Source organism: Lampetra planeri, chromosome 14, assembly GCF_965212315.1.
Source record: "Lampetra planeri chromosome 14, kcLamPlan1.2.h2, whole genome shotgun sequence".
NCBI classification, from domain to species: Eukaryota; Metazoa; Chordata; class Hyperoartia; order Petromyzontiformes; family Petromyzontidae; genus Lampetra; species Lampetra planeri.
In genome coordinates, this window is record NC_136120.1 from 11,871,611 (window position 1) to 11,896,497 (window position 24,887).

General features: G+C 48.5%; 1 protein-coding gene across 7 annotated transcripts in view; it reads right to left on the reverse strand.

The window, feature by feature from the left end:
* The window catches only part of LOC144722391 (protein 4.1-like), a 124,607-nt gene that overhangs the window by 59,461 nt on the left and 40,259 nt on the right, over positions 1-24,887 (reverse strand). For all 7 annotated transcript variants that reach the window (XM_078600624.1, XM_078600625.1, XM_078600626.1 and 4 more), the window contains exons 2-3: positions 11,762-11,965; positions 10,812-11,015 (exon numbers count right to left, since the gene is read on the reverse strand). In XM_078600624.1, the coding sequence (XP_078456750.1) occupies positions 10,812-11,015; positions 11,762-11,947 (390 nt within the window). In that variant the 5' untranslated portion in view covers positions 11,948-11,965. The remainder of the gene's footprint in view (positions 1-10,811; positions 11,016-11,761; positions 11,966-24,887) is intronic.

Consider the following 24,887-nt stretch of genomic DNA (forward strand, 5'->3'; position numbering starts at 1 on the left):
GCCGCAACACAAGCAGCCGTCCTCAGGTGAAGAACAGGTCTGTCGGAAAGACAGCGTCTGAATGAACACCACCAAGCTTGGCAGCGTATATTTAAGCTGGGTAAGGGGAGGAAGGGCGCCTTGACAAAGGCATTTGCATATCAACAGAGGAATTGATCATATTTATGGAAAATGCAGATATGGGATTAGTCACTACTTGTGGAATGCATAGGAGGTGGGGGGGTCTCAAAGTCATATTATGCCCGTGCATTATGTAGGATTAGCAGCAACAAAGGGAGGAGGTAGGGTTAGCAGTAATAAAGGGAAGGAATTTTTAATAGTAAGGAGCTGCAGCAGCAAACCACCACGTAAAAAACTAAAATTGAAACTACATCAATATCATCAATATGCTAAATATACTCTCCAATAAGCTGAGCTACTAACCGTAAGTCATACATTACGTGTTCCTCTTGCTGAAATCTACTTGTCATTATTAGCATGCACCTCTTCATGCTTATTTGTGCGCTTTTTCACATTTCCATCCTTTCCCTTTATCAGCTCCCACGTTATTGCTGATCAATACGTGAGAGCGAGCAATGTAACAACGTTACTCATTCCCGGAGAGCTCCTGCTGGAAAAAAAGTACGACCGCTGATGAAGGAGCAGGGGACGGTAAAATATCTTTGGGTGTCACCAGGGCCGGATCAAGACACGGGGCTTTTAGGGGCTGCAGCCAGCTGGAGGGACCTCCAGAGATTAAGTGAAACGTTATTCAAATCAAGATTGAAAAGTTATTTCACTCGTGAATGCAGAATTTTAGTTGTTGTTAGCCTTGTAAAAGATCAATGTTATTTTTCTTTAACTTTTGAAAATATTACTGGGAGCCTCACAGTACCTGTAGCCTAGAGGCCTACACAATCTTAATCCAGCCCTGGGTAGAACAAAGACGATTTTTTTTTCTACTAGGAAATAAAACCTCATCAAGCCGGGGGGACAGGACCGAGAAAAATAAATTGGAACACAGCTGGAGTCAACCAGGTGACGAGAAAAGGACGTAACTCCACACATTTTCTTTTAAACGGTGGTAATCATTTCCAACACAGGGGGGAAAGATGACAGCAATTATGGACGAGCGGTCATTCTTAAGTCTATCCCTCTCTGTCCGGAATCAAACATAGAATTTTAGGATTCAAGAGCATATTAAAGCTCTGAAACCGCTTTGAATTAAGGACAATTACAGCTGACGCTCCGGAAACAAAACCATGCAGATGTGGAAGCAGATCCAAATGCGTGAAGAACTGAATGAGGGCAAAAGACGCTGCAATGGGTCACTTCAGCGCAAAGAGAGGTGCGGGGTACAGAGACAAAGAGGAAGATTGATGGAGTTGGCACAGACGTGAGCAACGGGAGTGGAGAATGCCAATCAAGGGTTTGCCGCTAACGGGGACAGGAATACAACGATCCCCTAACACAGGTGGCGTCGAGAAAATTGACACCGATGTTCCCAAGCAGAGAGATTCGAGATCAAACCGACTTATTTCTCACCAATGATTCCCCGATTTCCAGAGACGTCTCGACCCTCGGCCAGCTCAACAGAAGCAGTGACAGCGGAGGCCGGGGCAATGAAGGCTACACTCCCAACGGCGTTGCAGTCACAAACCGCATCAGAACGTTGTCTATAGACACTCACAACATGGGACCTCTCTTTGCCAGTATATCAAAATATGAGAGTAGGTTTTACCCTTTCTGGCAATAAAACAGTTGTGTTAAGATGTTAAAGCACCAAACTGAAACCTTTTGCCAAGGAATCATGTCTGCATTAAGCACATATACTAAAGAGAGGTTAAGAACCAGGCTACAGTCTACATTATAGACTGCCAGTACACTCACCCAGCTTAATAACCAGCCTACAGTCTACATTATAGACTGCCAGTACACTCACCAAACTTAATAACCAGGCTACAGTCCATATTAGAAATCTCCAGCACAACCACTCCGATTAAGAACCAGGCTACAGTCTACATAAGTGGTTTTTATTATTTTTATTTTTATTATTTTTATACACTTAAATTAGTTTTTATATCTACGTGACTTGACCGAAAGAACCAAAGGATTTGAGGCCCCATGATGTATCTGCTCACCCCGAGCTCTCAATGTGCTGCTAGTGGCATTGTCTCTGTGCTGTCCGCCTTTTGGCGTCCTCTGGTCTAACACTGAGACGAGGCTCTTGAGAAAGCCGTCTCTGGTGTGGACCAATCAGTTTCAAAGACAATGCATACACTATCAGAGTATGTTTTTCATATTCTTGGTTCTTTCTGTAAAGTCACGTAAACGGGAAATAATAAAATAATACAAATATAAAACAACAAAAAATTATCACGACGTTTCGACTGCAACACAAGCAATCATCATCAGGTGTGAATTTTTATTGTTTAATATTTGTATTATTTTATTATTTCCCTTCTACGTGACTTAACCGAAAGAACCACGAATATGAATCCCTGCAGTCACGAAAGGTTTAAAGTATTGTGGTTAATGCAGACATGATTCCTTGTATAAGGTTTCAGTTTTGTGTTTTAACATCTTAACACCTGTTTTATCGCCAGAAAGGGTTAAACCTATTCTTATATAAACGCTCATAACTATGACCCTTTTGACACGGCAATATATTCTTAGCTACACACACACATTCGCTCCCCCCCCCAAGTCTAAAGCAGCCCAGTAACTTAGTCTCGCATGACCGTCTGTCACTTTACACAGACGTTCCCACATCCGAGCTCTTCACAAACCCACCTGTACCTCGGTCACCAGCGAGGTCGGGATGTGGGACGCCGCAGTTATTACGAATCAATTGACGGTGGCCCGCATCTGGCCCAGTCCTGCAGGCGTGTTTTCCCCTATTCACGGGAGCTCCGAGTTTAATTGTGTTTGCCTTCGCCGATTGACCGATGGCTCCCACCGAAAGGTAATTGAACTCGTCGGCGCGCACAATCACTCCGTTGGTCACAACCCCCCAAAAAACCACTGAGCGGACGTCGGTCATCGTCTCCTCTTGTCGCCCGGAGCCTACGGGAGCGACTCCAAGCTGACAAAACACACACACGCCTCTTAATTGACTCAATCAAGGCCATCCTTAATGGAATAGCAGCCAGGTTCGGTCTCTCCTGGATCAACAGTCTTCTTAATCGCTCACACACACACAAAGACAAAGATTTCCGGAATAGCCTTTGTGGCATGCTGCTGGGGGCAAGTGCTGCGAGCGAGCGCATCTATGAAGGCCGGCACGGCACACGAGGGGGTGCGTGGGATTTTTAAGGAACTCGCAACATTGCCCCAACTGCGGCGCTGTGGGGTGGGGGGTACGGTATCGAACCCCGAGGATTGCAAGTCTGGTGCGATAAGCATTAACATCGCGGGAGCACGACATGCGTCGTACTGAAAAAAGAAAGCAGTTCAGACAGCAGTCGGCGTGCGATAAACCAATGGATTTCTCAAACTGCCACACACAAGGCACTTTTTCAACAAATTGTGGGGGAGGCGGGGGGGGTTAATTTCCCACCACAATCTACGTGGCGGACGTGCCCCCCCCCCCCCCCCCAGAATGCGGAAGGTCAATTACATTTATTTAACGTTCAGGCTCTTGGGAGTTAGGGAGATGGGGGGGGGGTAAACAATACTCTCAGGGAGATGGGGTTCAGTCGCGGAATCGCTGCCTCTACTCATTTGTGCGATTAGAATCTCCATTCTCTCCTGGACAGGCCAAGCAGGCGGCTCTGCTCCGGCTGCTGATGGGAAAATGCAACGATTATCACTCCGCCGGGAGAGAGGCAAATGTTTGCACAGCTCCATTATATCTCTCGACCCGTTCTACAGTTCAAATTAAAAACATTTCGTAGTATCGCCTGTCCTACGTTGGCTTTTCAGGCCAATATTATGAAGCTGCCATTTGTTTAAGTAAGCAAACTCTGGACCGGCTTTGCCCTTAAGGGTTTAATCAGCAGAGTCAGGTTTGATCAACAAATGCGACTGGATTAACAGATGTTATTGACAAGAGCACTGCGTATAAACAATGGGAGACCATTGGAAGTTGAACGCAATTCCGTACACAAGCTCATTGTGTATGAGTTGCTGTGCAGCATTTTAGGTAAAAGGAAACAGGCATTATGTTCTGTCTCTCTCCATATGAAAAAAAAAGATTAATTTCACAACATGCATTGCCTCTCAAGCCGTCAGTGCTAGATACGTTAATGACTTTATATATAACCCTGGATAATTTTAAGGAAGCACAATTATAAGCCCCGTGCAAGCATTTTAGAAATTCGGGTATGCATCGCACAAACTGGCTAATGTAACGAAATTTAGAAACTGCTTATGCCGTATTGCGTGATCATCGGGTTCGGCATGCCACATTCCAATTCAGTTATCGTGGAAGTGAACACATTTGTAAGAAAAAGCGACCGTTCCTGATTACAAACTGCAAAAGTTTACCAATTTAAAATCGCTACCAAGAGAGTTTAACTACTTAGTTAGCTCATCCCTTATGGCCGCTTTGACAGCGGTGCTTATTCAAAGCGTGGATGTGCAGTTCATATATAAACAACTGGAAAAAATAATTACTATCCACATTAGAAAAATAACATTTCTAACGAGGTCTTTTTTTTATGACAACCAAAAACTCAATTCCATTGCACTTATAGCCTGGAATAAAAAAAGACGCCATTTGTACGCAGACAACAATCGCTATTTCCGTGAGATTAAGCATCGGGAGGGAAAAGAGCTAAATATTAATTGTGGAGGGTTTGTTATCACGGAGATTAGGTGTGCGAGTGGGAGGCAGACGACAGTGAAGCCAACAGAGGGGAGGAGGAGGGAGGAGGATGATTTGGAGGAGGAGGAGGAGGAGAGGGAGGAATCGGCTGGGTGAGCAGAAGGCGTTTAACACTCGCACCTGCATCGGCTCAGCCGGCTCCCAAAATCCGGCACGAGACGACTGCCGTGCCGACTGCACTGCCCATTAACAAAGACAAAGATCCCCCGTATAGCCTTAACAGACTGTAGGGGCAAGTGCTGTTAGCGAGCACCTATGAAGGCCGGAACGGTACACGAGGGGGTGGGTGGCCAGCACCACGCCCGACCGCCTTTGTCTCCCCAGTGGCGATGTTTACACACCGCACCAGGTACTCATTTAAGGCTGAGTCGACCTAGGGGAGGCCCAGGACCGGTTCAGATAATCGTCACATGGTGTTAGCCGTGAGCGGGAATCGAACCCGGGTCGCCAGGTTCATAGCGCAGCTACACCACCGCTCCCCACTGCCCATTAACCCGCACTGTCGGACATACGCCAAAGAGTCGCGGTAATTGGAATCGTTGAACTGTCAAGTCCCGCCAACCGGAATATTGACTCGTTAAGTCTCCCGAGACAGCCACCGCCACACCCCGTGCCTCCTCCTCCTCCCTTCTACCCTCAACCATCCGAACCAGCTGCCGTTCATTTCAGAGGGGAGCCGAGGTGTGGGAGAGGCGGGGGGGTGGAGTCCGACAATCTTCTGTCCCTTGACACGGCCACCAAGGTTGAGGAGGGGGGGAGGCGGCAGGGGGTGGGGGGGTCACGATTACCCCCCACTTGAGACCACGAAAATCTGTATTTTATTGATATTTACTGGAGAGAATAAATTAAAGAGCTTGGCATTTCCGGACATACCCCCCATGGGAGGATCCTAGATCCGCCTCTACGTAATTTGTAAACCACAGCAACAAATCATTCAGCCTCACCTGAAGTCGTTGTGTGGTTTTCAAGCTTAAACATCGCTTTTTTTTCATTTCTATTCACAAATCCATAACGCAGCAGCAGCAGCAGCACAACCACCACAAGTCTAAGGAGCCACATGTAAAAACGTTGGGGGTAACCGGACACCCACAACATCCACGGCGTCTGCACCCCCGTACGTTTGGAACTTCCTTTGCACCGTAACGTAGCCAACCGCGCTAATCGGAGGTGCTTAGCGCCACTGCTGCGAGCGCCGGACAAACAGATGTGACCTGCAACCCAATCCATGGTGCCGCTGAGACGCAGATGGTGGAGCAGGGAAGGCGGGGGGGGGGAGGGGGGAAGCACCCCGGTCTGGTGGATCGCATAGCCCCGAGTTTTTAGCCGACAGCCCTGCGCAGCGCCCGTGCTGGCGAGCGTTAAACCCATTCCGGCAAAACCAGGTCGGTAGCGGCGGCGGCGGCAGCTGCGGCCCGCACTCTTGACGGACGAGAGCGGGCGGCCGATCCCGTCGTGAGCACGCGAGGTCACGCGGCAGGCTGCTCGCGCACTCGAGCAACAAGTGGGGGCGCCGTGGCACGCTTAGTTCCACAGTTGCCGAGCAATAGGGCCCAAAAGGCCCAAATCGGCTCAAAATGTCAAGCAGCCAGTGTCAAACATTATCATGGATTCAATCGAATAGATCAATTCCAGCGATTCTCAATCGGCCAGTGGATGAAGGTCTCCCCACGTGACGTGGTTCGCAGGGGATTTTGATCGTACTTCACCACGCTGGGCATTGTGGGTCAGTGAAGGAAGGGGGAGGGCCAGACTGGTTGTGATATCACTCACCGCCGATGTTAGCCGTGGCAGGGAATTGAACTGGGGTTCATTGGGTTCATAGCGCAGCAGCGCTAACAATCGTATAATCACGGATGAGAGTTTAAACTTTTCTTCAATCGAGCAAGGCTTTAAGGAGCTTGGGTGAAGAAGAGACGATGGGGGAGCAGTGTGAGAGAACCAAGCAGAAAGGAGGGTTGGCGGTTGCACGCAGCACGGACGACAGAACAGTCGTCGGCAACAGCCGCGGAGAGATGGATGAGCAAAACATCGCTCCTTGGGAGAGGCAACGATCGCCGTGGGTCTTGAACGAACGTCGCGCCGTTTGACCTGGAATCTCACGGGGGGGGGGGGGGAGGTGTGAAAAGCGTCGGTCTGCTCGTCGCCCGTGGTTTTGCGTGCTTCTTCCTCGCACAGCGAACCACCCCCACCCCCCGCTCGGTGAACGCTCGGTGAACGCTCGGTGAACCGCCGCGTTCCTCCGCGCGGCGGAATTGCGTCGAGGTTTAATCCGTTGCTTTCAGATGAAACGGACGAGATAAATGATTGGGTAGCGGTGCGATGCAGCAGATGAGGCAGATAACAGTGACAGATGACAGGAATGTATACGTTCTATAAATGAAAGTGATAGCGATATTGAAAGAAAAAAACAACCGTGATTAGACTTAGATAATGTATCGCTTTGTGTACTCTGATGCGTCCGTGCATTTTTGTTAGGCTGACAAGAAACAATATTTCAAATAAAAGAGGAAAAAAACAATAACCAAAAAAGTTTAAAGCGTTTTTTGAAATACACACACGAAGGATGATGTCGCTAAGGCCAACAAGGGGTCCATCAGCCGCTTCAACTTATTAAAATGCAATGTTTAAGAATCATCCGTGCCCTCGCTCCTTAACACCAACAGCCCTAAACGATAATTGCTAAAAAGGGCCAAAGTTACAAAAACAATTACACAATCTAAAATTACTTCGATGCTCGGTTCGTTCGTCAGATTAACGGCGCTCATTAAAGTTTAGGAATAGGTGTTGCGGCGCCGGCAGGTCCGTATTTTTCTTTCTCGCTGCCACGTTTTTACGACAATGCCCTTCAGACGAATGGCTTTATTTTCCGTTTCGAGCAAATTAAATTGCACCGAAAAGACAACTACGCCATTAGTCACCATCCGGCAAACTCCCGCATGCGGCCCCATGAATGTCAACAATTTTCTCCATCTGATAAAAAAAACACACAAACACAATTAGGGAGAAGGAGGAGGAGGAGGAAGCAACGGCGCGAGCGTGGCCATAGCACAGACACCGGCGTCGCGCGTAGGAGGGAATGGCGATCCGTGTCACGGCCCATGCCTGCCCCGAGAGCACCAGCGGCAAACGTCGGCCACCATCGCCGCCCTACGCCGCCACAAACGCAAGATCCGACTGTGTCAGTCCGGTGCTCGACGTGCTGCATTGGCTTCCGCTTGCCGAACTGATACGTTACGAAGTCGCGCTCATGGCACACAAAGTGCTTGCCACAAATGAAGCTTCATGATCTCGTCGAGGAACGTAAACCATCACGCCAACTCCGGTCATACTCCGCGCAGCAGCGGCTTTTGGCTAAACGTCATCGCATCGTGTGCACTTTCAGATGCGCTTCTGCGGCCGTCTGGAACGCTCTTCCTTCCGATATTAGAAAGCCACTGGGAGGCACACACTTTTAAATCTAGATTGAAAACTAACTTCTTTAGAACTGTCTTCTTGGTTCTTTCGGTAAAGTCACGTAGAAGGAAAATAATAAAACAATAAAAATAAAACATTATAAAATAATTCTCACGACGTTTCGGCCACAATGCAAGCAGCCGTCTTCAGGTGGAGAACAAGTCTGTCGAGAGAGCTGTATTGGCTTCCGGTGGCCGAAACGTCGTGATAATTATTTTATTATGTTTAATTTGTATTGTTTTATTATTTTCCTTCTACGTGACTTTACCGAAAGAACCAAGAAGATGAAACCCTGCAGTCACGAAAGCTTCAAATCGAAAATTCTTTAGAACTGCTTTTCGTGTTTAGTTTGTTGTCCTTCCCCCGCACCTCCGATTAGCACGGTTGGCTACGTACGGTGAGAAATAAGTTCAACGTACGCACGTACAACGCGACCTTCACCGGCTCCGTGCTGGTAGAGGGCAATTGACTTTGGACACGGGGGCACTGCGCGCTCGTTATCCGCAATCCTGCTGCCTGAGGGTGGCGGGTTCGTGGATCGCACTGCGACCAAGACCTCCGATGAGCACGGTAGGCTCCATACGGTGCGAAAGAAGTTCAACATACGGATGAACATAGAAGACGGACAGATCTACACGGCAAAATAAGTGCCGACGAGTGGCAGGACAGAATGTAGTACTGAGGGAAAGCAGTATTAGCCGCAATTACAGGTCGCAATGTGATTTCAATTAATTGCGAACAACACATTTACAATTGCATTCGACTCTGGGTCTGGAAGGTAAGCGGATCTGCCTATCCAGATTGCGAGCATTATTACATCATGTCGTGGTTTTCGCCAACTCATGAAAAAAAAAAAACACTTAAAAAGGGATGGGCCAAACATCCCAACAGCCGGACCATGTTTAACAAAGAGGTTTGAGGATTCCATAACGCGTTGATGAGCAATCAAGACTTGCTATTGTCCTGACAGGGAAAGAGCATGCACAAGCAGTATAATTCCACCGACGTTATTGTAAAGGCACCGTTATTTTTAAGCAATGTCCTCTTTGACCTACAATTTCACACGCGACCAAATACCCCACCGCCCCAAAATCCATACATTCTGCAAAATATGCTCTGACTGCATTGATATTCTCCGTTGCGCCATAACGGAGAAGTGAATCTGGGGATTCCGGGGTGCCCGAGGCAGGAGGGCCCAGTGTTTACTTTTAAGAGCCGTCATTAAACTGTCCAAACAATTACGAATTCTTCCCCTCACACGGGCAGTTACCCAGAGGCAGGGCGTGCGTGCATTCATCCTTCCCGTTGGATTCTACTTTTAAAAACGGACCCTGCTCCCACGGGATACGTACACACGTGCAGGGGGAGGGCGCGATGGGAGCGAAGGATTTCACGTGCCTCTCTGCACCACAAGTCCAAAAATATATTGGATTTTTGTAATGACTATAAAAGATTTTTCTTTTTTTCTTTTGTATTACCAGGTAAGGCAAACCAAGCTATGTAGCTCTTTTTCAGAAGCGACCTGGCTCTCACAAATGATAGCTCAACGAAGTGGCTTATCGTCGTGTGGAAATCTATGGCTGCCAAATACTCTCAAATGCGTGATGTTGATTCTAAACGTGGAGGGAAAAACGGGGGATCCCATCACCAATTATTGGACAGCAGCGCTGACAAATAAACTTGTTGGCCCGGTAAAACCGATGGGATTCATTCTGTAATGCCACCATGTGCCGCAGACAGAGGCCGAGACGAGCGGACCATGAAGCCACGAGAGAATTCGCAAACCCCTGCCCCAAATTGCTGCGGTACAGAGACACACAAAGACAAAAAAATTGCTACACCCCCATGTGGCCTGCGTAAGGCTGTTAGGGCAAGTGCTGTTAACAAGCACCTATGAAGTGTTGTGGCCGGAACCACACCAGGCCGCCTTTGTCTCCCCAGTGCTGATGTTAGGGAAGGCCCAGGCCACTTCAGAGAACTATCACCAATGATAGCCCAGGCTGGGAATCGAATTCAGGATTGCTAGATTTGACACAAAGTGCCCGAGCCACCACACTACTGCTCCTTCCCCCTCCAAAAACAAGATGGCAAAGAACTCCCATGTAGACTACACAGACGGTTGGGGAAAGTGCTGTTCACGAGCACCTATGATGGCTGGTACGACGCACGAGATGGTGGTGACACAAAGACAAAGACCCTGCCCATATGCACAGACCGACACACACACACAAAGACAACAACAAAAAGTGCTGTTAGCGTACACCCGTGAAGGCCGGCACGGCACGGGTGGGTGCGCGGGTGAGCCAGCACCACACCTGGCCGCCTTTGTCTCCCTGGTGGCGATGAGGCCGGGTCGACCTAGGGGAGGCCCCAGGACCGGTTCAGATAATCGTCACCGGTGTTGGCCGCTACACTACCGCTCCCCGGGGCACGCGTGCACACTGGCACGCGCGTGCACCAGGGGGTCAAAGCACAGGTCAATCTTCTTGGTTCTTTCGGTAAAGTCACAGGTCAATCGTCGACGTTTCTCCTCCGCCCGAGGTGAGCTCACCTCGACTTCGCTGGCGAACTCCGTGCCGTCCAGCAGGAGCACGCGGAACGCCATGGCCTTAGGCTTGGGGGCCTTGTGGGGCGACCGGCTCGTTCTGCTCGGGGTGCCCGTCTTTTCGGACGCCTGCTCGTCCTCGGACAGGAACTGCTGCTCGCTTTTATCCCTGGCTTCCGAGTGCTCGGCCGCCTTGCCCTTCTTGAGTTCCTGGTTGGGTTAGGGGAAGGGGCGGAGGGGTACCGGTGGGTGAGACGTGGAGGGTGGATGCAACGCACAACGTGCTAGCGGGAGTGTGGTCGGTCGATCCCCGTAGCTAAAGCAATAAAGAAGATTGTAGCAGCCCGTAAGCAAAAGGTTGTCGACAAATAGTCCGTCACTGTCCTGGTGAGCGCGCAATGACTCGCCACCCCACGTATCTCCAGAGCCACAGTGTAATTAAAAACTAAAAAACTTACGTTTTAATTTCGACGGTCTCGTTAGCATTGTTTGTCGATTTCTTCTCTCCCATTTGTATGTAAAATTTGCATATCGTTCGCTCAGCTATACAGCTCTCTTTCAGAAGCGACCTGGCCACAAGTGATAGCTCAAAGAAGTGGATTATCACGTGGAAATTTATAGCAGCCAAATACTTAAAATGCACGATTCTGAATGTCGAGGGAAAAACCGGAGGACCCGGAAGAAAATCCAGGCGACCACGGGGAGAGAGAGACATGCAAATTCCAAATATACAGCAGGCGTCGGGGTCAAGCTCGAACCCCACGACCTCCTGTGTACCAGGTGAGTTAGTCAACATCTCGCCACCGCGGCGCCCTTGACGACGATCTGGGTCGCGATGACGATCACGACGACAGACGAAGAAAAGGAGATGTTCGTTCTTTGAGTTTACGTCGTCGATTTAAACAACATCGTGGGGGCAGCGGGAGGCAGGGGCAAGTGGGACGCGGGTGGCAAACCTCAGCGTCCGGTACCGCAGTGGTGGCGGCTGCGGCTGCGTCTGCGTGCGCCCCGTCCTCCACAAGTGGCTGCTGCTGCTGCGCCTGTTGCTGCTGCTGCGCCTGCTGCTGCTGCTGCGCCTGCTGCTTGGCCTCTTGTTGCTGCTTCTTCTGCTGCTCGGAGTCAGCCCCGTCCTCCGTCGTCATGACTTGACGCCGACGAACCTGCGCGAGCCGCGCGCACGAGCGTCACGTGGTGGGAGAGGGGGGGAGAGGGGGGGGAGAGGGGGGGAGAGGGGGGAACGTCAAAGCCTCGTCCACCCACTGCCATCGCGCACAAGAGGCAAAGGTCCCCCGTATAGCCTCAACAGACCTTTTTGGGGTAAGTGCTGTTAGCGAGCAGCACCTTATGATGCCCAGCGTGGCACACGGGGGGGGGAGGGGGTGGCCAGGACTACGCCCGACCGTTTTTGTCGTTCCAGTGGCGATGTTCACTACACAGCGCGCCAGGTACTCATTTAAGGCCAAATCGACCTAGGGGAGGCCCAGGATCAATTCAGATATTCGTCACCGTTATCCGTCGTGAGCAGGAATCGAACTCGGGTCGCCGGGTTCGTAGCGTGGTGCGCTAATCATTGCGCCACCGCTCCCCACTGCCATCATGCACACACACACACGTTAAAATCCCTTCCGACCTCTCCATAGCCCGTGTAGGCTTTGGGTTAAGTGACTCCAATTAAAACTGAGCAGCAAAGACAAACACGTGGAGAAATGAGAGAAGTGTACGTCTCATCCGTAAGCCAGTGCCGCACATTCCCAACTATCATGCACACCCTCACAAAGACAAAGATCCCCCCCCCCCTTATACGCTACACGCAGGATGTTCAGGAAAGTGCTGTACACAAAATAAACAATTAATGTCAGCGCACGGCACAAGGGAATGGTAAGGTCAGTATCACGCCCGGACACCACCTCTGACCCCCCAATGCTGACGTGTACGCACTATAGCTGGTACTCTTTGATGGGCGAGTGGACACATGCGATATACCCAGTGCAGGTTCTGAAGCCACTGAAGCTAGCCACGGTCGGGAATCGAACTAAAGCTGCCAGATTCGTAGCCCAGCACATGAACCACTGCGCCTCCACTCCCCACTCGAATACAAAGACAAATATCCCCCGTATAGCCTCAACAGACTGTTGGCGCAAGTGCTGTTTGCGAGCACCTATGAAGGCCGGAACGGTACACGAGGGGGGTGGGGTTGCCAACACCATGCCTGGCCGCATTTGAATCCCTAGCAGCGATGTTTATAAACCACAGGAGGTACTCACTTGAGGCCAAGTCGACCTAGGGGATGCCCAGGACCGGTTCAAATAATCGTCACTGGTGCTGGCTGTGAGTGGGAATCGAACTTGTGTCGCTGGGTCCACAGCGCAGCGTGCTAACCACAACACTCTCGCTCCCCACGTGCGCTAACCACCACACTACCGCTCCGCACTCACATACGCACACACACACAACCAAACTTAACTTGGAACGGAACCACATCCCTCTGCATAAGACGCAAGACCCAACCAACACTTGAATTGGCTCTAAATAATGCTCGTAGCCTCGAATGCATCACTGTCACATTTCTGTATTATCGTGGGGGGGTTTTTCTTTTTTCAACCATTAGCACGTCCGGATAATGGTTCTCAACTCAGTAGTTTCAGACTGAAGTCTTTTGGTGCGAGAACAAAAAACGAACCCGCAACGATCGCGAGGAGCTGACACGTGAAACGCGCGTCGAAGCGCAGCGGAAGAGGTCGTCAAATCCGTCCCAGTAGCACCCAGTCTGGCGCACAATCCCACGTGCGTTCGCTGCGTGCCAACGAGCCGAAGGTAATTTACCCATCCAAAAATCATTCAATTCGTCTTCTTGGTTCTTTCGGCGGTAAAGTCACGTAGAAGGGAAGTAATAAAATAATAAAAATAAAACATAATAAAATAATTCTCACGACGTTTCGGCCACAATGCAAGCAGCCGTCTGACGCTGTCGCCTCGACAGACCTGGTCTTCACCTGAGGACGGCTGCTTGCGTTGTGGCCGAAACGTCGTGAGAATTATTTTATTATGTTTTATTTTTATTATTTTATTACTTCCCTTCTACGTGACTTTACCGAAAGAACCAAGAAGATGAATTCCTGCAGTCACGAAAGCTTTAAATCGACATTCAATTCGTGTTCGCCACCCCCCCCCCCCCCCTGTTTAAACAGCAACAAGAAAAGCGCGAAGGTTTGGGACGGCGCTATCCCTCCGTAACGACAGGGCCACGAGTAACACACGAAGGGCGTCAATGAGAAAAAATATTCCAATCACGCACCGATTTCAAGATTCTTAATTTATCCCCCCCCCCGCCACACCCCCCACACTGCCCACACTTTTCTTCAATGGGATTATTTCAGCTGTGAGGATCTTAGACCCCCCTTAAGTTAAAAAAAATATATAAATCTTCTTCCTTTTATCAGCCAGAAATTAAGTGCATGGTAAAGCAGTGCACATAAACTCCAAAGAGAATTACTTTCCAATTTGAATAATAAAAAAATGCACGTCGTATTTTTTGTTAATTACATTTCGCATATTAGTCGCCGTAGCTTTTTCAACACCCGAACGATCATTTGAATTCGTGGTTGCCAAGCACCCAGCCCAAAGGCCCCAAAAAAAGCCAAATAGCCAGCAAAAAAAACCTGCACTTTTGTGATTGATGAAGAGTTAATACGTCTAAACTTGATTTGAAGCTTTCGTGACTGCAGGAATCCATACTCTTTTGGTTCTTTCGGTAAAGTCACGTAGGTAGAAAAATAAAATAATAAAATAATATATCAGGTTCTTCCTGGTTCAGCAGTTCGACTGCCGGATTATTTTTCCCGCCCGAGGACGATCGCTTGTGTTGCGATCGAAACGTCGTGATGCGTTTTTATTTTATTTTTCTACCCACGTGACTTTACCGAAAGAACCAAAGAGTATAGTTTATACGGCTCTTTTCGAGCGACTAAGCAAGGTTTTTGTGCACACAACCTATGGCGAAGGAGGCCATGGGAGGGAATTTGACAGCGGAAGTGGCGCGAGGAGAGAAACAGCACGAGGAGCGCTGCAGGCGGCGGCGGTGTGGTGGGGGTTGAACAGTGGGTGAGATGAAACGGTGAGCGAGGGGCAGACAAGAGTCCTCAACAAGCGTGGGGAAATCAACAGGGGACTCTCCACTAAGCGCCGGGAACAGATGGTGCCCACGATGACGGCTGCTGGGATGTGAATTCAATGTCACAACCACATTGGCTTCCGCTGAACAACTTCTCAGAGCCACGGCCCAATCATTCACGTTGCTCCAACAATTGATTTACCAGTGCCACACGGGCTGGCAAATGGTCACAATTGTTTGTGTTTGAAAGAGTTTACCTCTAGAATACTATTATGTAAGACAGCAAGGTTGCTGCGGTCGCTTTTCATGAGCAAGATGTCGTTAAAAAAGGGTACAGGAGTACGCTGTTGACAGAAAATGTAGTTTTTGATGGAGAAATAAACAGCAAGTGTGTCTATCAAAACAGACAATATGTACGGTAAGATTTCTGACCGAGGCCCCTGGTGCATAGCAGTGGAAATGCCACCCCAGAGGGCACCGACAAAACCCTCTTGGTCGCTCATGGGCTACAGATTGGCAGCGCAACCGTCTCCCCACGACAGAGGGCAAATCCAGTCCAGGCGGGACTCCCTCCCGTTGACGACCCGCGCGACGTCTCGGCACGAACCGATTGGGGTCGCCTCGGACGAAAACAGCCGTGAGAGGACTACCGCCACCTTCGCTCACCTCCCCACCCCACCACCCACCACCCCGGCCAGCCGGCGCCAGCTCCCGTGGGGCTTTGTCGACGCAAACCAGGCCCACTGTCCCGGCACGAACGTCACCTGGAGAAGAACCGCGACGCTCTGCGCTCCGCACCCACCGCAGCGATGCTCCACGTGCCCTCCACGTGCCGCTGGCAGATATAGATTGTCACCCCTAAACTCCGGAGCTGTAGACCCCAAAGTGCCCGACCCTGCCCACTTATCCAGTTACGGGATTGACCCCCGCAGAGATGGGGTCAACTGGATTGTGATGGGGGTCGAGGCGGTCCCTCCGACTGTCGTGATGAGGTCAGACCAGTGCAGGAGATAGAAACAAAAAAGGTAGAGGTGCAGCCCTGCAATTGCTTGCTCATGCAGCTGCTGGTGGAAGGGCCTCTTACCAAAGGAAGCTCAAGGGAGCCCCCCTCTAAAGGGTATTTGACCTACTAGTCCACGCTGGAAGGACATCTTGGAAGAGGTGACAGTTCTCACACTTGACCCCGCCACACGTGACCGGCCGATCGATTTGCTCATTTGTACCGCTGGGTGGACAGAAGGTGCCGTGTTTGAGGATTTGAGAAGCTCGCCCCATTGTATCAACGGCAGAGCTGCGAATCATCGCACTGCGGCATGATCAAGATCTCGGGCCTAGTGTCCGTGTGCAGACGCTCCCGGCTTTGCTCGTGCGAGCACCGACCCAAGATCGGTAGCGGGGGGCCACCAGAGCCCAGGGCAAGAGTATCGAGAGGATCGTGGGGCCACATGAAGCCACGGCGAGCGTTTACTCCGCGAAACAATGACAAGTTGACAAACGACATTACCCGTCAGCGCCGACACCCACCCGTCTGCCACGAACCATTTTTAAACAAACGCCCGTATTAATGTCCCCTCCTTTGTGCGGGAGCGAGGTCTCCATTTCAAAAGGGACGGCGTCGCTCAAAGGTTTCGCCCATCCGGCAAGAGCGAGCACAGCGACCGATTGAACATCTGCATTGCGTGCACGCTGCCGAGTCCGTAGTGAAGCGAGGAGACAGAATTTTCGTTCGCTCATCGCTACCACAACCAGAAGCTGCACCTCGAAATACACCAATCCCACCCCCCCCCCCCCCACATCAGTAAGAATACATCAATAAAATATTCAATCCGTTTCAGTTTTATCGTTAAATTCATAGAGGCCCGAAGTGAAACGTTTTGGCAAAATTGGAACGTTACATGCAATGTATCGATAGCAGTGGTGCAACGGTGAGTGCACTCCATTGTGAACCGTTCGATCCGAGTTTGTATTCCCGGACACATCTGACATTGTTGGCCTTCAGCCGGCAGTGGCTCGAACATGACCGATGATTACAAAATCGTGTTTATAGTTATTCGTAGAAAGAAAAAAAAAACATATATTAGGTAATTTAGAACAGCGCAGTCACGTATAAAAAAGCATTGCAGAACGAATGTGAAATATTGCCGCTGCTGCCACGTATGTGCATGTGCGCTCCGAGTTAAATAACAATCACGTGTTAAGCTTGCAACGGATTATCTGCTCGGCCAGCCTCGTAGCAAAAAGGGGTGCCCGCCTAAAGTTTCATGAGCGGTGTTTACCCAGGGCTCAATCTGTTAACCCCCCCCCCCCCTTCCACCACCGACACATTTTGCATACAAATGCAATCATGGCCCTACATCGTCGCGCGAGCCAGTCCAACATAACAGAGGCTGCAGTGATGCATTAATGTGTTATGGCAGAAATGAAATCACTTGGCTGTGCAGGTCAAAAAAGAGTGGCAGCAAAAAAATAAATAATAACACAAACCCCCGAGAATAACTCATTTTTAAAACTTTGCACGAAAAGTAAATTACAACGCGCAAATCACGCTCTCTGGATTTGTTTTTCCGTTGTTAAAAGTAATGTGTTTTTGTTAATAAAAAAAAATCCTGGTGGTACCCAACGGGATATTTTGATTCCCTTGGATATTTCATCAGTCGTGGCCAATCCACTGCTGGATAAAGATCTCCCCTAGCAACCACCTTGATCCTGCGACGTAACACACAGATATCACCACCGAACATACCTCTCTGCAAGCCGTCTGGGCGAGTAATGACAGGAGGCCAAAAATAACAACAATTACGCCCAACTCATTTTGAAATTCCCCCTAAAAAAGGTACCTTTTTTTTTACATTGTCACAAAGCATTCATTTCGCCCCAGCACGAACGCAGACGCAGAATACCGCCTGAAAAAACCCCATTATATTTTTTTCGTAGCCAGACATTTTAAATGAAAATTTTAAACCCTTCGACCAATCATGCTTGAAAATAGAAAAAAACTTCGGCAAACTGCAAACAAAAGATGTAAAAACGACTACATGAACAAGTACCTTGGACCCCATCTTTGCTGCCGACTGGCGCTGCACATGGCATCGTCGGTGGCCACCTGAGGCTGTGTGCTCTGTGGAATTGCTGGCACTGTGCGATTTTCTAGCTGATCTCCCCTTTTTTCTGGAGGTAATTCGCGGACGACTGCTCAGAAACGCACCAACGCCACCCAACCGCCACTCCTGCCGCCCGTCCCCCCCCCCTCTTCGCGATAGAAAATACGCCGCGTGTTGAGCTCAAAACGTTAAAGTCTCTTTTTCCTTGAGTCTCCACAGCAATGCTTGTATCTGGCCGTGAATCAGTGTGGGGTGCCTTTGACGGGAAAGGGGAGAAATAGCTCGGAGGAAATTTTCCAAGTATTCCGGTTTATTTTTGTGCAAATGGACCAGGGACTTTTGGTTCCAATAGACGACAACGTGCTGCCCCCCCAAAAAAAGCCAAAAGGAGGCCGGGATTTGTTTTCGAAAAGAGCTGCAGCGTGGCTTCGTTCCAACTACCTGCCCATAAATCGCCCGAACCGCGTGAAGTTTCGCACAATGAGAAGTCCTGAAAATTAGCGCCCGTTTGTACGCTCGCTGTGACAACGCCGGGTGCGCGCACGGGAATCCACGGACACTCTCCGGGCCAGGACAACAAACCAGTGTGCCGGTGTTAACGTATCTGGTCCCGACATCGTTCGAATAAAATAAGCCAAGTAACTTTCAGCGCTTGGTGGATTATTGCATCGTGTGATCTTGAAAGCACAGCGGAGGCTCAGGGGTGACCTTCGTTCAGCAGTGGATAGACGACGGACGATAATGATGATGAACGTAGCATTCTTAATCAGTGTAAACTTATTATGCATGTCCCTTTATGTAAAGTAATCAACACCCTCAAGGCAGGCTTGCAAGTTTAAAAACTCCAGGTGTCAAAGGTGGCCTTGAAGAAATCTAAATTCATGAACATCCGTGACAAACATCGCAATAAAATAAGTATATAAAGACACATTTGAGTAACTTCGCATTCTTAATCAATGTCATTATCAACGCACCCGGGACGGAGTAGCTTGCGGGAGGTCCTTCTGCCCACAAACAACAACAAACACTCTTAATCACAAACGCCGCTGATCACTTCCTCCAAGATGCCCCCCACCCCACCTATTACAGCCTCACTTTCAAACGCAACAGCAGCAGCAGCAGTCTTTCCGCAATCAATATTAATCACCGGACAAACCCTCTGAGCAAACGTGCAAGAGCCATCCGGATTGATGAAGAGCTCCCGGCTCTCGCGTTTCGCTGCCCGGCGCTTCTCAGAGACTAGCGCGGGCTTGACATAATATTCTATCTTAATCAGTCCGTTTAGCGTGTTTTGATTGCCATCCCTCCAGCCTGGCGCGCACGCCACGGCAGCCGGGAGTCCATTCATATTTACAGACTGAAATTTCGGCGTGAATTCGCGATTCGCCCGCATGTTTGCTTTTCATTATTGCGCGTGCAATGTCAAGCCCTCGAAGTCAAACGAATCCAAATACTTAAGGCACACTAAGGAGCAATATCTGTATGCTTAGGCAGCGTTAATCTTTCTTGCCGGCATTTCGCGCTTAAATTAGTTTCTGTAAGATGGATGCTCGTCTCCCTATACCTAGAAAACACTGCAAGGCTGACAAAATAATAATGATTTAAACTCAGACGTAATAACATCCAAGTTGTGATTTTTTTCAATACCATTATACATTTTCTCAGCACGTAAAAGTGTTGAATAGTCCAAAGTGCTCCATAAATTATGCATTCGGCAAAATAGCCCATTTCACTGAGCATTAGTATTTTGCAAGGGATAAGCTAATTTAAATGATGCCAATTTTTTCCCAACACTATATCTTTCCAGTGCCCTTTCTGAAAGCGGCACAGCATTGAATCTGTGGCATTTCTGAACAATAAATTCTGTTTACAAATCCCTGCCGGGGCTATATATTTTCCTTTTCTGTGGGCCAGGAGCGATGTGAGTCCGTTGACATTTAACCACGACCCCTTGCGGGACTTGGGTCACGAATGTCTCCACTGCTGAGCGTGAATTCCACGGGACCGGGAGGTGGACCTTTCTCTATCTCACAAAGCACAGCATTCGCTGCAAACACAGCGAGCGATCAATTGAGCAAGTGCCCACAGGGATTAATTTTTTCGTGGAAAATTTGAATTAAAATGTGCAACGGCGTATGGCGAACTATACGAGCATATTGAATTTGATTTATGCCGACGCCTACGAATTATGGTAATTACGATTCAAATTAAATCATTCATTATCTGTGCCTCTCAGTTTAATTTGAATCGGCGGTCCTATAGCATACGTTTTCTGTTTCGTATTCCATGCCTCAACAACTCAATCAGGCACTAGTCACCCCACAGCCTTACGACGAAACGTCAAAATACCGCAAAGTCCAAAATTGTTGAAGCGTTTTGTGGCTCTCTGGCGTGTTATGGGCTTGTACTGGGCATTTGTCGGCATGGTGTCCGACGTTTCACACCACGTGCGCGGAGCTTTTTCAGAAACTGAATTCACGCAATCCATATAAACATCGGGGAGGTGCTGTATATCCAGTACCACTGTGGAAACCTACACAGCAGTAGTATCCTGTATTGCGCCTGAAAATAGATTTCACATCGTAATCATAGTCACACTACACGTAAAAGATAGTGATAAAATCTATCTGTAAAAAGTGCCTTTCATCGAAATATTACAAAGCACCGTGCACAGGAACAATTCACACTCGATTTACAAAAAACGGATCGCCCAGAGCAGTGCAAATATGTATGCACGAGGAATGTCTACAGATTATATCTGGAAAATGACGTCTAAAAAAAAATTTGAGATCCAAAACAAATATTTTTCAGGGTGATACGAAAGACAAAAGAGAAGTTACCAAAATGCTCTCACTTTTGCGCTTCTCCTCCAGAAGGTGTCACATGGCACCGGGTTAGGTAATGCACTTCTTACGCACCGTACCGTAGCCAACCCTACATCGCTATTGCAAGACAATTTAGAAGGCGGCAGCAGCAAATAACGGAAATCATCCAAAAGTCTGGACATCCCCCAACAAAAATCTTAAAAAATGTCTTAAAAGGTCTAAATAAAACATCTGAAACATTGAAATCCGAAGCTCATCCTTGGCAATGTAGCGAGACTTTAAAGCGATACACTCATTTGCATCTAACGCATGTATTTGACAAAAAAACAAATACAGCATGCCGCATGTAAATATCGCTTTAAAATAAACAATGCTGGGGAACATTTAATTTTTTTTTTAAATGGTTCGGATGTTATTTTTTCCCAAGAGAAAGTGCGTTGGTCCTGTGCAAATTAAAGAGCACGATCTGTCTACAGAAGTGATTTCCTGCCATTGAGAGGGCAATATCAGTATTCTGCCGGCGTTCCCCTGGCAAGAGACGTGTGCACAAAGGACCAATTTAACCCGTGTAGCAGCAATCAATCAGCTCTTGGCTCCTAATTGAGCAAAAAAAAAAAATCTCTGCCGATATTATAATGCGATCATTCCCACCCGTGCGACCGTTTCTTCGGCATAAAGGATTACACAAACATGCGCACTGTACGGCACACACGTGTAAAACGGCGTCGTAACTAGATTCATAATCAACGGCCTTCAAAACAGCCCCGTAAATTTCCTTGCTGGGAAAGAATATAGACAAGAGGGCATGCGGTACTATATAACGGTGTTCATGGCGAGATGGCTGGAATACCTCTGCAGGTAATCGATGCATTGTGGGCTCATGCTTGCATACGTAAAAATGCTTCCATCAATTTCGATTTAAAGCTTTCGTGACTGCAGGGATTCATCTTCTTGGTTCTTTCGGTAAAGTCACGTAGAAGGGAAATAATAAAATAATAAAAATAAAACTTAATAAAATAATTCTCACGACGTTTCGGCCACAGGACGGCTGCTTGCATTGTGGCCGAAACGTCGTGAGACTTATTTTATTATGTTTAATTTGTATTATTTTTATTATTTCCCTTCTACGTGACTTTACTGAAAGAACCAAGAAGATACTTCCATCAATGTTTGTGTGAACACAAACATTCACCGTGAAGCTTCACCGACTAAACTCTGCCAATGTTACCAATGATGAAGCTTAATCTGTATTGTGCACTGCGATTAAACACACATTTTTAATAGCAATTAATGGTGGCACTCTTCACCCCCGTCCTTGTCACAATTCTATACCAAGATTTAATTTCAAAAGCTATTCCTTTTTTTTTTACAGTGGATAACTTAGTGGCCTCTAGTGGCTGCAAGGCTCGCATGAATCCACTACATACCTAGTACAAATTGAACATAACCGATTCCTACACACGTGGCGATTCGATGCAGATATTAATATGATCTCATTAATCTGTTGCAATTGATTAATCAACACTTCATTAAACCCCTAACTAATAATAGTAATTAACTTTGCGTCTAACCATCCAAACTCCGTATCGCGTAAGCAATAGTTCCCCTAAGGGATAGTTTCTCCTTGGCAGTATCCCAAAGCCAGGGTTTAATCTCATGTTGCTCCAAGTTACGCCATCTCTTGGAATCCGCACAACTGATGACCCAGTGGTAATACCTGTTGCCTCACAGCAACAAAAAGGGTCTGGGTTCGATTTCTGACGTTGACGCCTTTCTGTGTGGCGGTTGTACAATTTCCCCACCGTTCTGCGCGGCGTTTTTCTCCGAGTTCTCCGATTTCCTCTCATTGTCCCCAAACAAACAAAAAAAGTCAATGCGATTTCACTGATATTTGCCAAAAATCATCCCAAATGCTGAAAACACACCTGTAAATTACTCAATTTGGATTATACAAAGTGCCTCCCACTGCAGACACTTGGCAGGATCCTCCAAAAAAAAAGTCTTGAGACTCAGTGAGGCCTTAATGGGTAAACAAACATGACAATACAATACCATGAAATCACCTTCCAGAATTAATTTTATTGCAAACAATTCACTGCGACAGCAGCACCGGCGTGCTTACGGGTCGTGCCGCGTGTTAGTCGGCACGCGGCCCCGACGTTTCGCGCAGCGTGCTGTGGGGCGTTCAGTTCCTTAAGAAGCTCCCATCCGGGGTTGGGGGGGGGGGAGCGAAACGTCGGATGTTAACGCCGAACGCGCGGCACGACCCGAAGCCACGTCGGAGAGCTGCGCTGCACGGACGCGAGAAACCGACACGGTGGTGTTTTTATTATTTCTAGATTTGAAGCTTTCGTGACTGCAAGGATTCATATTCTTAGGTTTTTTCGGTAAAGTCACGTAGGTAAAAAATTAAAATTAATAAAAGTAAACGTCGTGATTTTTATTTTATTTTTATTTTACTTTTATTAATTTAAATTTTTTACCTACGTGACTTTACCGAAAAAACCTAAGCATATGTTTTTATTATTCTTTGGGATGTGGCCATCGCTGGGTTTCCAGCCTTTACTGCCCATCCCCTTGGACTGCCGCAGCCCTCGTGGTGAAGGTGCCACCCACACGTCGCTGTCTGCCAGGGAGATCCTGGATTCTGACCCGGCAACAACGACGACGTCGATGAAGGAGCAGCGATAAATTTCCAAGTCCGATAGCGCCGCGGCTTGGAGCGGAAGTAGGAGGTGGTGGCATCGTTGGAATTCACGAGGGTTACAATTTCCCCCCCCCCCACCACTGTCCCGGCTCCTGCATGAAGCAGCCAGGCAATTTAGGCAGGCAGCCACCGGATAGATTGTTTGCCCATTATTGGTGTGTTGTTGCAAATGGTTGTGCCGTTCAAATGGCTTGGTTGGCAACCATAGAGCTGTTACTACGTTAAGAGTGAAAGCAACGGTTCTGAAGAGCTGATGTCGAGTGCTGCGCCTTTCGACAAACCTTTATTTTCAAACGGATCCGAGATGTCATCTGCCGGGTGGGGGCCTAGGAGCGGAAGGTTCACTCGACGTCGCAATTCACACGAGTAGATCAAACCCAGACCCGGAGCCATGCTCCGCGGGGGAAAAAAAAAAATCTTCAAAAAAAAACACGAGACGATTCTTCGGATGGATGGCCGGTTTTTTTTTTTGACAGCTTCCATAATTTATAGCGGCAGTCCTCGTGGGTGAAAAAAGTATACGGTGAAGGCGCAACCCTGCAATTGCTTGCTCACGCCACTGTTGGCAGAATGTCCTCCACCAAAGGGAGTGCGAACAGAGACCCCCCCCTCCCCTCTTCTAGACGTTATTTGGCTCGCTCTGTCACGCGGTCCGGATGTCTTGGCAGAGGAGGATTACCTACATTTCACCCCACCGCACGTGGCCAGCCGATAGATTAACCATGAAGTATCCATCTTCTTGGTTCTTTCGGTAAAGTCACGTAGAAGGGAAATAATAAAATAATAAAAATAAAACATTATAAAATAATTCTCACGACGTTTCGGCCACAACGCAAGCAGCCGTCCTCAGGTGTATTCTCGACAGACCTGTTCTCCACCTGAGGATGGCTGCTTGCGTTGTGGCCGAAACGTCGTGAGAATTATTTTATTATGTTTATTTTTATTATTTCCCTTCTACGTGACTTTACCGAAAGAACCAAGAAGATGAATCCCTGCAGTCACGAAAGCTTTAAATCGAAATTTATGAAGTATCCATTTATACCGCTTGAGGTAGAGAAGCGGGGGGCGGGATTTAAGAAACTTAAAACTGCTGCGCCTGGTGACGGAGTTGAACCGGCGACCTCTGGCTTTAGGGCGCGTTGTGCCAACCCTGGGGGGTTGGTAACCGAAATAACAAGAGCAGACATTTTTTTCTAGAATCCGGTAAACAACTCACCACGGGGTGACCAGCCCCTCCCCACCCTCCCCACCCAGACCCTTTACACCCTCCCCTCCCCACCCAGCCCCACCCTCCCCACCCAGCCCCTCCCTGCACGACTGACGGACGGACACAATAAT